The 13,715-nt window shown below is 41.4% G+C and overlaps 1 protein-coding gene across 1 annotated transcript in view; it reads right to left on the bottom strand.

Annotated features, from left to right (window-relative positions):
• LOC145405092 (uncharacterized) overlaps nucleotides 1–13,715 on the bottom strand; it is a 244,275-nt gene that overhangs the window by 183,494 nt on the left and 47,066 nt on the right. Inside the window, exons 7-9 of the mRNA XM_080276605.1 lie at nucleotides 11,342–11,448; nucleotides 2,242–2,376; nucleotides 487–611 (exon numbers count right to left, since the gene is read on the bottom strand). Coding sequence (XP_080132731.1) covers nucleotides 487–611; nucleotides 2,242–2,376; nucleotides 11,342–11,448 — 367 coding nt within the window. The remainder of the gene's footprint in view (nucleotides 1–486; nucleotides 612–2,241; nucleotides 2,377–11,341; nucleotides 11,449–13,715) is intronic.

The raw sequence follows: 13,715 nt of genomic DNA, 5'->3' as shown, positions 1-13,715 counted from the left end.
TGTATCCCAAACAGATGATGAGTGAGACAAATTCTTAGCTGCACAACATCCAGTTATGCAACTGCCAGCACAGTCTGAATCAAAAAATGTTAACTGTCAGTTCTTCTATCCTGAACATATGCAGGCTCATGTTTTTGTTTTCACTCACCCACTGTAAGTGTGGTCTCTTCTACAGAATACAGTGTTGCAAAACCACCTGCCTACGCATTCTGTGCTCACCTGCTTCTATTGCGTCCACAGTTTTACACTCAATCTGTGTATCAGTGAAGCCTATCTGGATAATGTTATGTACAGTTCCTCAGTACTGCATTCACTTTTATTTTTATGCATCAGGGCAGGGATCCCATGTCAACCAAACAAATTGATCAAGTATATTAAGGTTCAGTTAAGTGGTAGCTTACCTTATATGTAATGCTGGTGGAAAAAAAAAAAAAAATGATGATAATAATACTGTATACAAAATGAAGGTATGGAAATGATACTCACATTTTGTTGGAGGGCAGCATCATGCAGTGTGAGGGGCCAGGACAAAGCTCCTCTCAGCACGGGGTCAGGAATGTATTTGATTCCACGTTTATCCTTTTTACCTCCTCTTGAGAACCCCATCAACGCTGCACCAAAAGAAAATTCTTAATACAAATAAAAGCTATCAATCTGGGCAAGTATCTGCAATATACACCTTCAACTATACAGTACTCGGTTCCACGGAGTCTGACGCACTGATTTTGCCAGCCGAGGACAGGTGGATCTGTTTACACTGCGCGATGCACTCGGGCGGTGATTGGTGGATTTCCGTTGTGTTTGAACGTGCTCCAAAATGACTTTGTATTTTAACCAAGCCCCTCATTGATTTGTTAGATACCGGATTATACAGATACAAATTAAAGCAATGATATCTTTAATCATAAATATGTGCCTTTTAAATTAAGAGAGATAAACCTGAACGACAATGATAACAAAAACAAAGTAAAGTCGCCACTGGACGCATGCCGACAAGTCAGCGACTGTGGCGGGAATTCAGAGGTTCATAGCGAGGTGGACCCGAGGTCCTGTGAAGGCACGAATGTTTTTCCCACCACTACAACACAGTGTTACAGTCTACAGTCTACATCAGGGCCTTCATTACCTCATCTACTAATATACAACCTGACCCTAGATATGCTTAGCTTAATTTCTAATAATTATGATTTGTGTAAGTACACATACACACACACAGGGGTCAATACATGCTATTCTCAGTAAATATAGTGTACATGCATATTTCCATTACCTTCATAGGTAACAGTAGCTTTATAAAACTGCATTTGTTTGTATTCATAGTCAGATTCAGTAGAATTATTTCTTACATGAATAAGTTTGGTGTTTGATTTTCCCTAACATTTTCGTATCATATGAGACAGACATACAGACGGACACCCTATCCCTGGTCACAATGCATCATCAAGTATGTATCTCTGTCCCCTCGACAGAAAGGAGCCGGGAAAGTAATGGATTACATCATTATAGAATTAACCAAATTTTTGTTAATGGTGGAAGAAAGGAAAGTAAGATAAAAGCAAACTCCATGAGAAAATAATAGTTGAAATATGCTGCTATAATAAAACCGCGTGCAGTATAAACGAAATCAAACATAATAAACTGAATTTAAATCAGTCGCTGACTTGTCCGCATGTGTCCAGTGGCGTCTTTACTTTCTGTTATCATTGTCGTTCAGGTTTATCTCTAGTAATTTAAAAGGCACATATTTATCATTAAAGATATCATTGCTTTAATTTGTATCTGTATAATCCGGTATCTAACAAATCAATGAGGGGCTTGGTTAAAATACAAAGTCATTTTGGAGCACGTTCAAACACAACGGAAATCCACCAATCACCGCCCGAGTGCATCGCACAGTGTTACCAGATCCACCTGTCCTCGGCTGGCAAAATCAGTGCGTCAGACTCCGTGGAACCGAGTATAGTTGTTATTTACCCAACGAGTGCATGGATGAAATACAGTGCTGTACAAACAAGGTTTACTAAATTTATTATTAACATAAACATACAAGCACTGTCCCCCTTATGATAAAAGTAAAGGAACATAAGTAGCTTATACACTGTTTACAAAAATCTGCATACTGAAAGATGGAAAATCACTTAACTGACATAAGTAGCACACTGTAAGATAACAATATCTGCCAATACAGTAATATGGGGACAACAAAAAACTACTTCAACAATAAGTGCAAATTCAACGTACAGAATTTGGTGTTAGTGTCAAGACTGGTGGAGGTGATATGGTTGAGTGCAAGATCCTTCAGGTACTCGTGTCTTGTCCGCGTTGCCATGGCAGCAAACTTTTCTGAGCGTAATGCTGCAATCTCACCATTAATGGCTGCAGAATGGTAGGAAAAGCCTCATGATCAATACATTCACAAAATTTTCCTTTGTAGTATACCTGTATTATCAAATACATTTTTAAAATGTCACCCATGGATGGAGCTAATAAAAATCTAAACTTATAATAATCAAATACATGTGAATAACAGAGGACAAAGTTACCCCAAGTGATTGCCAGAAAAAAAAAAAAAAAAAAAAAAAAAAATCAAATACAGTACAGTACTTGATTTAAGTTTTAACTTCATACTTCTATTGCAGCTTTTGACAAATTTATAAGGCAAATGTAAGAAATTAATTACTCTCTCTTTCTTGATATTTAAGCAAACACTACCAATACTTATCAAGCCAAAACTTGTTACACATAGTTCAACATTCAAACTCTTAAATAACATCCAGTCCTATGTCATCCCATGAGGAGCATAGGAACCCAGGGCTAGGCAAGTTGGTCCTGACATTTAAGATGAGAGTGACCAGCCTCACTCATCCCTGATTGGCATTATGTGAGCAATAAACCCAACCATCCCTTGGATATAAACCTTCACTGGTTCAATCCGACTGGAGTGCAATAATTACCCATTAAACCACCAGGCGCCAAAATTTGGTTATGTGGTCACCACCCAGCGTAGTAAATGGTTGACAGTGTCCTGCTTTTAGCTCCAATAAATCTGGTCACCATATCAAAATGTGGCAGAATGACTGGAAAACACTGCCAAAATAAGGAGAGGTACTGTAAATACAGTAGTGTTTAGGTAGCATATTTTTTGGTTTTCAGTTTTTTTTTTTTTTTCACTTTTCTCTTGGTGTTTAGCATTAGTTTGGATATTCCTTTGTGTGTTTTGATGTCTAAACTTGCCTGAATGGCAAGAAAACACTGCCAAATTAAGCACAGGTACTGTACAGTCGGCCTAGAAGTGACGGCGGAGTATCCAGAAGTTTTCGGTCAGCGACAGTGCACATCCTCGTGCTTATATCTCTACGAGGTGAAACCTAATAAGTAAAATTGTTACAAAAAACAATAAATCAATGCCAAAGTACCTGTATATTTCAAAGTTGTAGGAAGCTGTTCGTTAGTTACAGTAATAGGAAATCCTAAACGGAACTAATTGAAATTTCACAACTATCGCTCAGGGACAGTCAGGAATATTTTGTGGAGTTCAAACCCAGTATGGTAAAACGCAATAATTTTTTAGTAGTGTAAAACTGAACAAAAGGGAGCATCAATAAACAATTAAAATTAGTAATTATTATTTATAAAATAATTTCCGTTACAATACTATGGACTAATTTAAAGTCATTTATTCTCGTTTCCAATATCTCCATGAACGACGACAGAAAGCGGGAAGGCGGCGTAAGCCAGTAAGCTATTTTAAATATTTCGATCAACACGCACGAAAGGAGACAACATTTACTCAAAGACATGCAGTTATTATACTGCCTTTGGCCAGTTTTCCATTAAGAAAAATCTCTGGATTATTTAATATAAACCAGAGGGCTGTCGGTGAAAGAAGTATAAAAAAAAGAACCTCGAAATTTGCCTAGAGTCGGAGCTCCTTGGAGAATGCTAACTTGTCATAGTCTGATATCCTTAGTGCATAATCGATTAGCAAGAATAATAAGATGCAGAGGTTCATAAACAAATTATTGAATTCAAAACTTCCAAATCAGCATTTTCTGTTCAGCAGGACATCACAGTTTATTTAAAAAGACAGATATTAAGATTAAAAGATGGAGTAGAAAGTGCATGCTGTTGCATTGCAAGAATTTATGAATTCATGTTTTGGTCCTGTTTATTGCCTGGTGTAAGAGAAAAAGGCAAAATCTGTCATACCTCCTTACAGCTAAAAAATAGTTTTGCATCAATTGGTAATAAAGTTGCTAATTATAATTATTACTGGCGGGAGGAAGATGGAATAAAAGACAGTATGGTCTTGCTGCTACCGCAGGTAGGGCATCGTTACGAAGAATAATTTCATTGTTATGGCATCCTTATTGTTGCTGTATCATCACCATAGCATTTGAAAATAAGGCAGTGTATTGCAGTCACAAGAATTTTCCTTAACTGGTCTTCAAAACTAGAGCATCTGTATTTGAAATCTTGGGAAAAATAAATCAGGAACACGGAGTTATAGGCCTACTGCCCACCACGCGCGGAGTAATACATTTCACATTCATTCAAATCGGGAAAGGTAACTAAGTGTTAACTTCTAAATATAATATATCACTGCCTCCCGTTATTCATTTTACATCATTCTTAGCGCGATATGATATATATTTTATTTGATATGACGTGATGAAGGCACTGAATGTTTACCTTATATTCACTGTTTTTATTGAACGTATGGCAGTGCAGAGTGACCGAAGCAATCTGAAACTCTGCCATCACTTCTTGGGGCGACTGTACAAAAAGGTTAGATATAGGCTGGAGGTTGGGTATAGGTAGAGTCTGGGTACGGTAGGGGAACAGTGTTCATCATGCAGATGGTGCCACTACCCAGACATGCCCTTGGCTCTATTATGTCCGGATAAATGAGGGATTACTGTATGTTTATATGCATGTAGAAAGCGAGGTCATTGGGTGGTCATGTGCCATTCAAGGAGCCGAGGGAGAGCTACAGATAAACCTAGATGTTATGAAATAGAAACTGAAATCAAGGAGGTAACAGTACTGGCATGTGGAGATAGACGTCATCAACGGATATCATGTGAGGTGGAAGTTATCACTGGCAGGAGGAAAGGAAGCCTCAATTTGCAAGTTGATACTGAAGCGACAGCGTCAGTCCTCAGTACACCAATAATTGAACAATACTTCAAGGAGGCTGAAGTTAGACCAACTACTACTAAGCACTATGGAGCCAGCCGTATGCCACTGAAAGTAACTGGGAGTCTTCCAGCAAGAGTATGCGTCAATAACCGGAGTGCAATGGTGGATTTTCAAATTGTTCAGACTGCTGCAAAAGAAGCCATTATGGGCCTTGATGTGATGACTGAACTTGGCCTAACTGTAAGTACTGTTACAGGAGAAGTATACCGCACTGGGGAGGAGAATCCGGAGGTACTACCAACTATCAGAAATTACCAGCACAGGATTGTCCTGAAGGAAACCGCTGTTCCAGTACACCACAGACTTCGTAGGCTACCGCTGTCGGAACGGGAAGAGGTTTCTCAGGAACTGCATCACTTGGAGAGGGCTGGAATTATTGAGCGCATTAGCACATCAGAGTGGATAAGCGCCATTGTGGTTTCTCGTAAGAGGAATGGGAAAATTAGATTGTGTGTGGACTTGAGAGGGCCCAACAGTCAGATAGTCTCTGAAGTTATCCACTTCCCACTATCACGGACCTTCAAACAAGGGTTCGTGGAGTTCCTTTTAGTCAAATTGATCTACAATCTGCTTAACATCAGTCGGTTTTGGAATCAGCTTCGCAAATGGTTATAGCTTTTATAACGCACGAATAACTGTTTCAGTATACCCGAGTACCATTCAGTCTAGTTTCAGCGGAAGCTGTTAGACAAACTACTGGCTGACGTACCTGGGTGTGAACACTGTCTAGACCACATCGTGTGCATGGGGAAAAAAATCAAGAGGAGCATGACAGGAGGTTGGATATGGTAATGCAAAGACTTCGAGACGCCAACGTTACCATCAATAAGGAAAAATCAGTTTTCTCTAAATTATCTATTGATATCCTGTGGGTTTCATATTTCTTGTGAAGGGGTGTCACCAATGCAAAGCCGCACTCATGCAATCATGGAGGCACCTGCACCTAAAGACGCTAACGAGCTGAGGAGTTTCTTGGGGTTGTGTGGCTGGTTTTTCCATTTCATACCAAGATACATTAGTATTGTGAGTCCTATGACTAACCTGCTGAAGAAAGACTCTAAATCTAAGTGGACTGAAGAAATGGATCAGACATTTAGGAATATTAAATATCATATTACACATTGTCAGGCCTTGCGACCATTTGACCCAGATCTAGCAACGGTAGTGACTACAGATGTTGGTGATAAGGGAATTGGAGCTATTCTGTCTCAAATGAATGAGAGGAGAAGAACGGGTGGTATCGTTCTGGAGTCAGCAATTTACAGCCATCCACTCACTCAATGTAGTGCTCCTCTCGGGTGTCTGCCCTTTCCTCTCCATCCCTCATTCCTTCCATTCTCTTCTGTCTTTCTTTCCTTCATTCTTTCCTTGTCTTTCTGCCTACGGGTGACTTTACACTCCCTCCTCTGTCTTTCTTTCCATCATTCTTTCCTCTTCTTTCAGCCTGTGGTGACTCTACACCGCGTGACAAGCCAAATGGTTTCCTGTACACCAGGAAACCATTTACTACGCTGGGTGGCAACCAAATAACCAGATTTTGGTGCCTGGTGGTTTTAGTGGGTAATTATTGCGCTCCAATCAGACTAAGCCAGTGAAGGTTTATATCCAAGGGGTGGTTGGGGTTGATTGTTCATGTAATACCACTCAGGGATGAGTGAGGATGGTCACTCTCATCTTAAATGTCAGGACCAACTCCCTAGCCCCGGGCTCCTACGCTCCTCATGGGGCAATGTAGGATTGGATGATGGATGGATGGCTGGATGAAGGTAAATATTCAGTGTCTGAGAAGGAAACTCTTGCATCAGTAAGTGCAGTAGAAAGGTGGGAAGTGTACTTGTGGGGTCGATTTTTCACTCTAAGGACTGATCATTCAGCACTCACTACTGTCCTTTCCTCTAAGTACAGTACAATCCCTGCTATCCGGTATCCAGACAAACAGAATACAGTACTCAGAAAAACAGGAAAATTCAAGGGCTGGTAAAAACGTCAGTAAGTTATAACTGTGCGCCATTTTGAATGGACCGCCAAACCGCCGTTTTATCGTGTCACGCGAGGCTGGGTGAAGTCGGACTAAGCGAGGTGAAGGCATTTCTGGCTAATGTAAATCCCTAGTAAATCCTCTTAACCAGCCCTCCTCCTCTCTCTTTCCCCTACTTGAATTCAGTCATCCTCCACACCCTCCACAATTTCCACAAATCACCAGTCTGCTTTTTACCACCAGACAGTAAACAAGCTCTCTTGCTGTTGTGTTGCTCTGATGGACGGTAATTTCAACATTCCAAAATGCCTAAAGAGCAAACTAAACGTAAGCGTGTCGTGCCTACCTTGAAACAGAAGCTGGACATATGCAATAGACTTGAAAAAGGCAAACATTGTAAAACACTGATGACCGAATATAATGTAGGAAATCCAACGATTTATATAAAGACCCAAGCATCCAAGCTCAATGAATTTTTCATGAAAAGCGAGACAAGTAAGTCCATTGAAAAAAGGCATACTCCTCATCGTTCAAGTGGTTTTGCTTAGAAAGATCTAGAGAAGCACCTATTTCTGGTCCTCTTATCGAAGAAAAAGCAAGAGAGTTTCACAATAAAATGAATACAGAAGTCGAATGTGATTTCAGTGTTGGATGGTTAAATCGTTTCAAAGACAGGCATGGAATTTGTAAGCTAGGCATCTCGGGAGATAGCAAATCAGCAAACGCCGGTGTTTTTCTTCCTAACGGACCGACTCTAACTTGCACCACATAAATTCATCTTAGAATGCATGTGTGCTGGCAGAGATGAAAAAAAAAAAAAAAAAATGTTAATAGGAATGAAGGCTTACTTTGTTGGATGAAAAAAAAATATATATGCTTGCACTTCATAAATACATCATGTATTTTATTTTGTGCAAAACAGCTGATTGGCGGCAGGTGAAGGGTGGAATGATGGAGGTCAGTTGGGGCCGGGAGAGTAAACAAAGCTTGTGTGGGGGCACAGGTGTGATAATTCTACAGTGCAGTATTAACATCAGTTCACCAATAAATGTTCAAGATTTTATTTCTTTATTTTTCCACTTTTATGAGTACAGTACATACAACGAATACTTCGGTAGTTAACAGAATGGTGCAAAACAGTGGCAGAATGGTGGCGGTCAGTTGGGGCCGGGATCGTAAACAAAGCTGATGTGGGGGTACAGGTGTCGTGATAATTTACCAATAAATATTCAGGATTTTATTTCTTTAGTTTTCCACATGAGTACAGTACATACAAGAAATTATTCAGTAGTTAACAGGATGGACTGGTGCATTTTGCAGTACCGGTACTGCAAGGCATTGCATGCACGTGCATTATGACCATGGTGTGTGTTTACGAGGCAATTTTTCATATGGAATCTCTTAGTGTGCCCCCTGATGTGAGTGGTGAGTACCTGAATTGTATTTACTGCTGTGATAATGATAGCCTTTGTACAGATTTGAATATCAGAACTATGGGAAAATCTGTAACCAGGAAGGTGAATTCCCCAAGCCGCCCAGTTAACTGGGATTGTACTGTATTCTGGTCGTGCTGGGGCTAGGATTGGGCGCTGGCAGTCACAGTTAATACCGTATTCTTTCAGAGTGGAGTATGTTTCAGGGAAGTACATCCACAGTGCTGATGCATTATCTCGACTTCCAGTCACGGAAGAACAAGGCCTGGAAGATGATGAAGATTTGGAAATTGTAGCAACAGTGGAGACAGATGGAGGGGACCCCATTACTGAACAACAGGAGCTACGGTTGGCCACTATAAATGATGGAGAAATCAGTAAGCTAAGGCTGAAATTAGTCCGTGGATTTCCAAGATCAGCAAAACAATGCTCTGCTGATCAGAGACCATACTTCCAGTTTCGCCACGAAGTTAGTGATGCAGATGGAATTGTTATACGAGGATCTCGCCCGGTGATCTTTCCTTCATCATTGCGGAGCCGCTACATAGATTGGCACATGCCTCCCATGATGGTGTGGTGCAGCCAAAACAATTACTTCGGACCCTAGCCTAGTGGCCAGGCATGGATAAAGCTGTGGAGGATAGAATGGGCAGTTGTAATCAGTGCCAAAATAGTGACAAAGTCTTCTTGTAACGTCAAGGATGGCCCCACCACAATCCATACCATTACCAGGACAGTGTTGGTCAAAGCTAGGAACTAATATGGTTGGTCCAAATGAAGGAGCCCCTAGTTTTTCACGTTTTGCTATCACAATGGTGGACTACACGTCGAAATGGCCAGAGATTGGATTGACAAACCAGGTAACAACATCCAGTATAATCACATTTCTCAACAGTGTGTGGTCAAGAGATGGATTCCCTGATGAAATAGTTTCTGATAATGGACTTCTATTCATCAGTAAAGATTTCACTTATTGTTTACAGCAGAGGGGAATAAAGCATACCTACTCGAGTCTGTATTGGCCTTGTGGGAATGCTGCAGTTGAGTTCAATCATACCTTACAGTCTTGGCTACTGGGAATACGTCCGGGAATCAGATTTCAGGAGCATGTACGACGTCAGTTGGCACATTATCGGGCTACTACTTACTGTACAATTGGAAAATCACCTTCGGAGATGTTGCATGGGCGGGTGATGAAGATTGGGTTACCTGTTCTTCCATCAGGTGAAGTTATGGACAAGCGGGTCATGGAGAGAGTAAATAGCCAACAGAGGAGGAATGAGCAAAACTACAATACTAGACCGGGTGAAAACTCCTGATCTCAGACCAGGGGAGTATGTGCATGTTCGGTGTCAAGGGAAAATTCCAAAGATGTCTCCACGTTATCAAAAACCTGTAGGGATTGAAGAAAAACTGGGTCCTGCTACGTTTGTCCTCAGTGATGGTACGAAGAGGAACACCGCTCATTTGACTCATGCACAGACTTGTCCAAGGTCTTCGTGACGATGATGTGCTCAATGTGGAAACGCAAGTTCCAGCATCTGACAAGAGCAATGATGATGTATTCAGAGAGGACCTTAGTGACAGATTGACTGAGGATTCTCAGGTAACTGATACAAACAGGTTGGAAAATAATAACAACGATCGGGGGCTGTCCCCAACTAGGAGCGGTCGCAGACGGTGGCACCCAGATTGGTTAGGCATATGGCTAAGGAACAGCTTGTTGTGGTTATGAAGTGTTTGTTATTATTTACCCAGTGTGTGTGTGTGTGTGTGTGTGTGTGTGAATTCTGGTGTCAGGTTGTATAACCATGTGTTGTATTAGCATGTGTGGGTGTGGATGAAGTGTCAGTGGTACATTATGAGTGTGCTCAGGTATAACTGCGAGTTTTGGTGTCAGGTTCTATTAGCATGTTGTACATAAACTGACAGGTACAATGTATTTTAGGAACAAAATTATAAATCATTAACTATGTTTATATGCGTATGTTTATGTGTATAAAATTTCATGTACACAGATCAATGGTATATAGGTTACCATACTTTAGTGTAGTTGTGTTAGCACAGTGTATGCATTATATATGTAGGTACAAATAATTGAATAGGAACAGTTTTAAGTGTGAGAGTGTAGTATTCATTGTTGTTCAAATGTTCTAAATCTTGTGGTTGTCCTTGCATTACTTACTGCTTCATGGTTGCTGTTGTCATCGGATAAAGCACTTCATTAAAGGGTTCACTGTTACAAATTATTTATCTCAAGCATATGAAACTAGATTATTGTAATGACGCAAATACATATGGAACCGAACTGTATTCCTGGATTCAGCTGAATAAAGATTCGGTTACCATCATGCTGCCATAAGTTAAACATACGGATTATTTGTTACCCTTCTATTACGACGCTACAGTTCCCTATTCAGTATCATCAAAACGGCGGATTGTCGGTTTTCACTTTGTTGATTATCAGGATACACCCGTACCGGGCATATGAGGTTTATCTTCCATTTAGCCTGAAAGAATGGCAATAATGATGACAATCTTACTTTCTGCCATAAAGAACTGTGACAATGATAACTGTCCTATGCCAAAGTGAACCGTAAAAAATGAGGAATGTCTGACATCTGGCCTGAAAGAACTGTGAAAATGAGGACTGTCAAAAAAAAAAAAAAAAAAAAAACAAAAAAAAAAGGATTCAGCAAGACAACTGCAAAAATGAGGACTACCTTACCTTTAGCTAGAAGGAAGTCAGTAAATGCCTTGGACTTGGGGAAGGTAGCTCCCTCAGGCATCATTGGGCCAAACAGTGGAACATCACGAAATCTGCTCACAGTAACCCTGTTGATGCAAATATATCATCATCATCATCATCATCATCTGGATCTCTTTTTTCCCACCTATGGATAATAAGAAAACAAGGAAAGAGAATGCAAAAAAAAAGGAAGAACTATCAACAGCATGTGGAATCTTATTATACAAAAGAAAAGATATAAACGATGGGTCTGAAAGACAAACTGATGTGAACTATAAAAACAATAAACTGTTTTGGAAAGGAGTATGAACATACAGGAATGAATGTGGTTAATCGTTTTCGTTTTCGTTTTTAAAGGCTCCAACATGCTTGCATGTGTCGGCCTTGGTCACCTAATGGCGGCTCTCCATGCTGCACGATCCATTGCAGCCTCCCTGTTCAGTCCCTTAACCCTAAGGTCACACTTAATGACCTCGTCCCATGACTTTCTCGGTCTACCCCTCATAACCCCACCCCCAATATTAACACTTCTCACCTTCCTCACCCAACTATCATCCCCCATCCTCTCCACATGTCCAAACCACCTCAATCTACCTCTCCTCATCACAACACCAATACACTCCAGTCCCATCCTACCTCTCAACTCTTCCATTGTAAACCCAGCCCCTCCAGGCCTTGGACGCAGGGACGCACTGCACATCCACCTAATCATTGTCATTTCTGTACGTCTGAGCCGGCGAATGTCTTCCTCCTTCACTGCCCAGGTCTCACTGCCATACAGCATTACACTCCTAACACACGCTGCATACAAAGACCCCTTAGCACGTAGGGAGAGCCCCCTCAATGTCAGGAGAGGCAAGAGCTCCCTGAACTTCTTCCAACCACTTCTCACCCTAGCCACAGAGCTAGCTCCAGCCCCACCTCCAGCACACAACATGTCTCCTAAATAACAAAACTCTTCCACACACTCAAGAGATTCACCAGCAAGTTCAATTCTTTCACGTCTGACGATCTCCACCTGCTCACCCCGGCACGCCGTACACATAAAATCAGCATTATCTCGCAGTCTACCTCTGATACCACTACATCTCTTATGCACCCATTTATCACACACACCGCACAAGATGGAATTACTTCCCACGCCCTTGTGGCAAACTGCACATGGCCACTCTCCCTTGTCTTTGACAGTACCGCCACCAACCCTAGACATCATCACTTTTGTTTTATCTGCATTTACCCTTAAACCCTTTTGCCCCACACCATCTCTCCACTTCCTAAACCTTTCCTCCGCCTCCCTTTCATTTTCTGCAATCAACACCAAATCATCAGCATACAACAACTCCCACGGGAGTCCGTTTCTAAAGTCACGTGAAAGGGCTTCAAGTACCATGATAAACAACATGGGACTCAAGACTGACCCCTGATGCACACCAACATTCACGGAAAACTCATCACTCAAATCTCCATTCACTCTCACCTGGGTGTGAGCACCCACATACATGGCTATAACCACCCTAACCAGCCACTCCTCCAAGCCAAGCTTTCTCATTGCCCACTTCACCACCTCTCTAGGGACTCTGTCAAAGGCCTTTTCCAAATCAACAAAAACAAAATAAAGATCCCTTCTCCTACCAATATATTTTTCCCGAAGCTGTCGAACAATGAATATGGCATCAGTGGTCCCCCTACCTGGCATAAACCCAAACTGCATCTCATCAATATTCACTCTTTCTCTAAGAAAATGGGATAATGATAATAAGAGAACAAACGGAGGGAAAAAAAAAAAAAATCATGAATGGGCATAGCAAAAGCAGAACAACTGATACAATTAATGGGTTTGGCAGTACACAGAGAAAAATGTATCGTAATTCCTGGCAATGTGTCAGGGACAGAAAACTATCTATCCATCTATTGCCAGACGCCTCAATCTCGTTTGGGGTGGCCACAAACAAATCGCCTCCAAGTCGCCCTGTCCCCCGCCATTTCATTGCCCTGCTCCCAACTCATACCCCCCTCTCTCATATACCTCTCCACCCCATCCCTCCATCTCATCCTCGGCCTCCCCTTCCCTCTTCCCCCCTCCACCTCATTCACATACACTCTCTTCGTCAGTCTTTCACCCTCCATCCTCTCCACATGGACAAACCACCTCAGTGTGTTCCTCATAACACTTCTTATCACATCCACATCCACACCACAACGCTCCTTTATATCCTCATTCGTCAGCCTGTCTCTCCATGTGACTCCACAGGCTCCTCTTAAATAACTCATTTCTACTGCTCTCACTCTCGACTTGTGTCCTTCCAACAACATCCAAACTTCACTTCCATACGTTAGAGTTGGTATCACAATG

Source organism: Coenobita brevimanus, chromosome 65 (assembly GCF_032717465.1).
Source record: "Coenobita brevimanus isolate Jiangsu-jjx chromosome 65, ASM3271746v2, whole genome shotgun sequence".
Classification (NCBI taxonomy): Eukaryota; Metazoa; Arthropoda; class Malacostraca; order Decapoda; family Coenobitidae; genus Coenobita; species Coenobita brevimanus.
The sequence above is the reverse complement of the archived record's forward strand: the minus strand, read 5'-3'. Positions and strand labels throughout refer to the sequence as shown.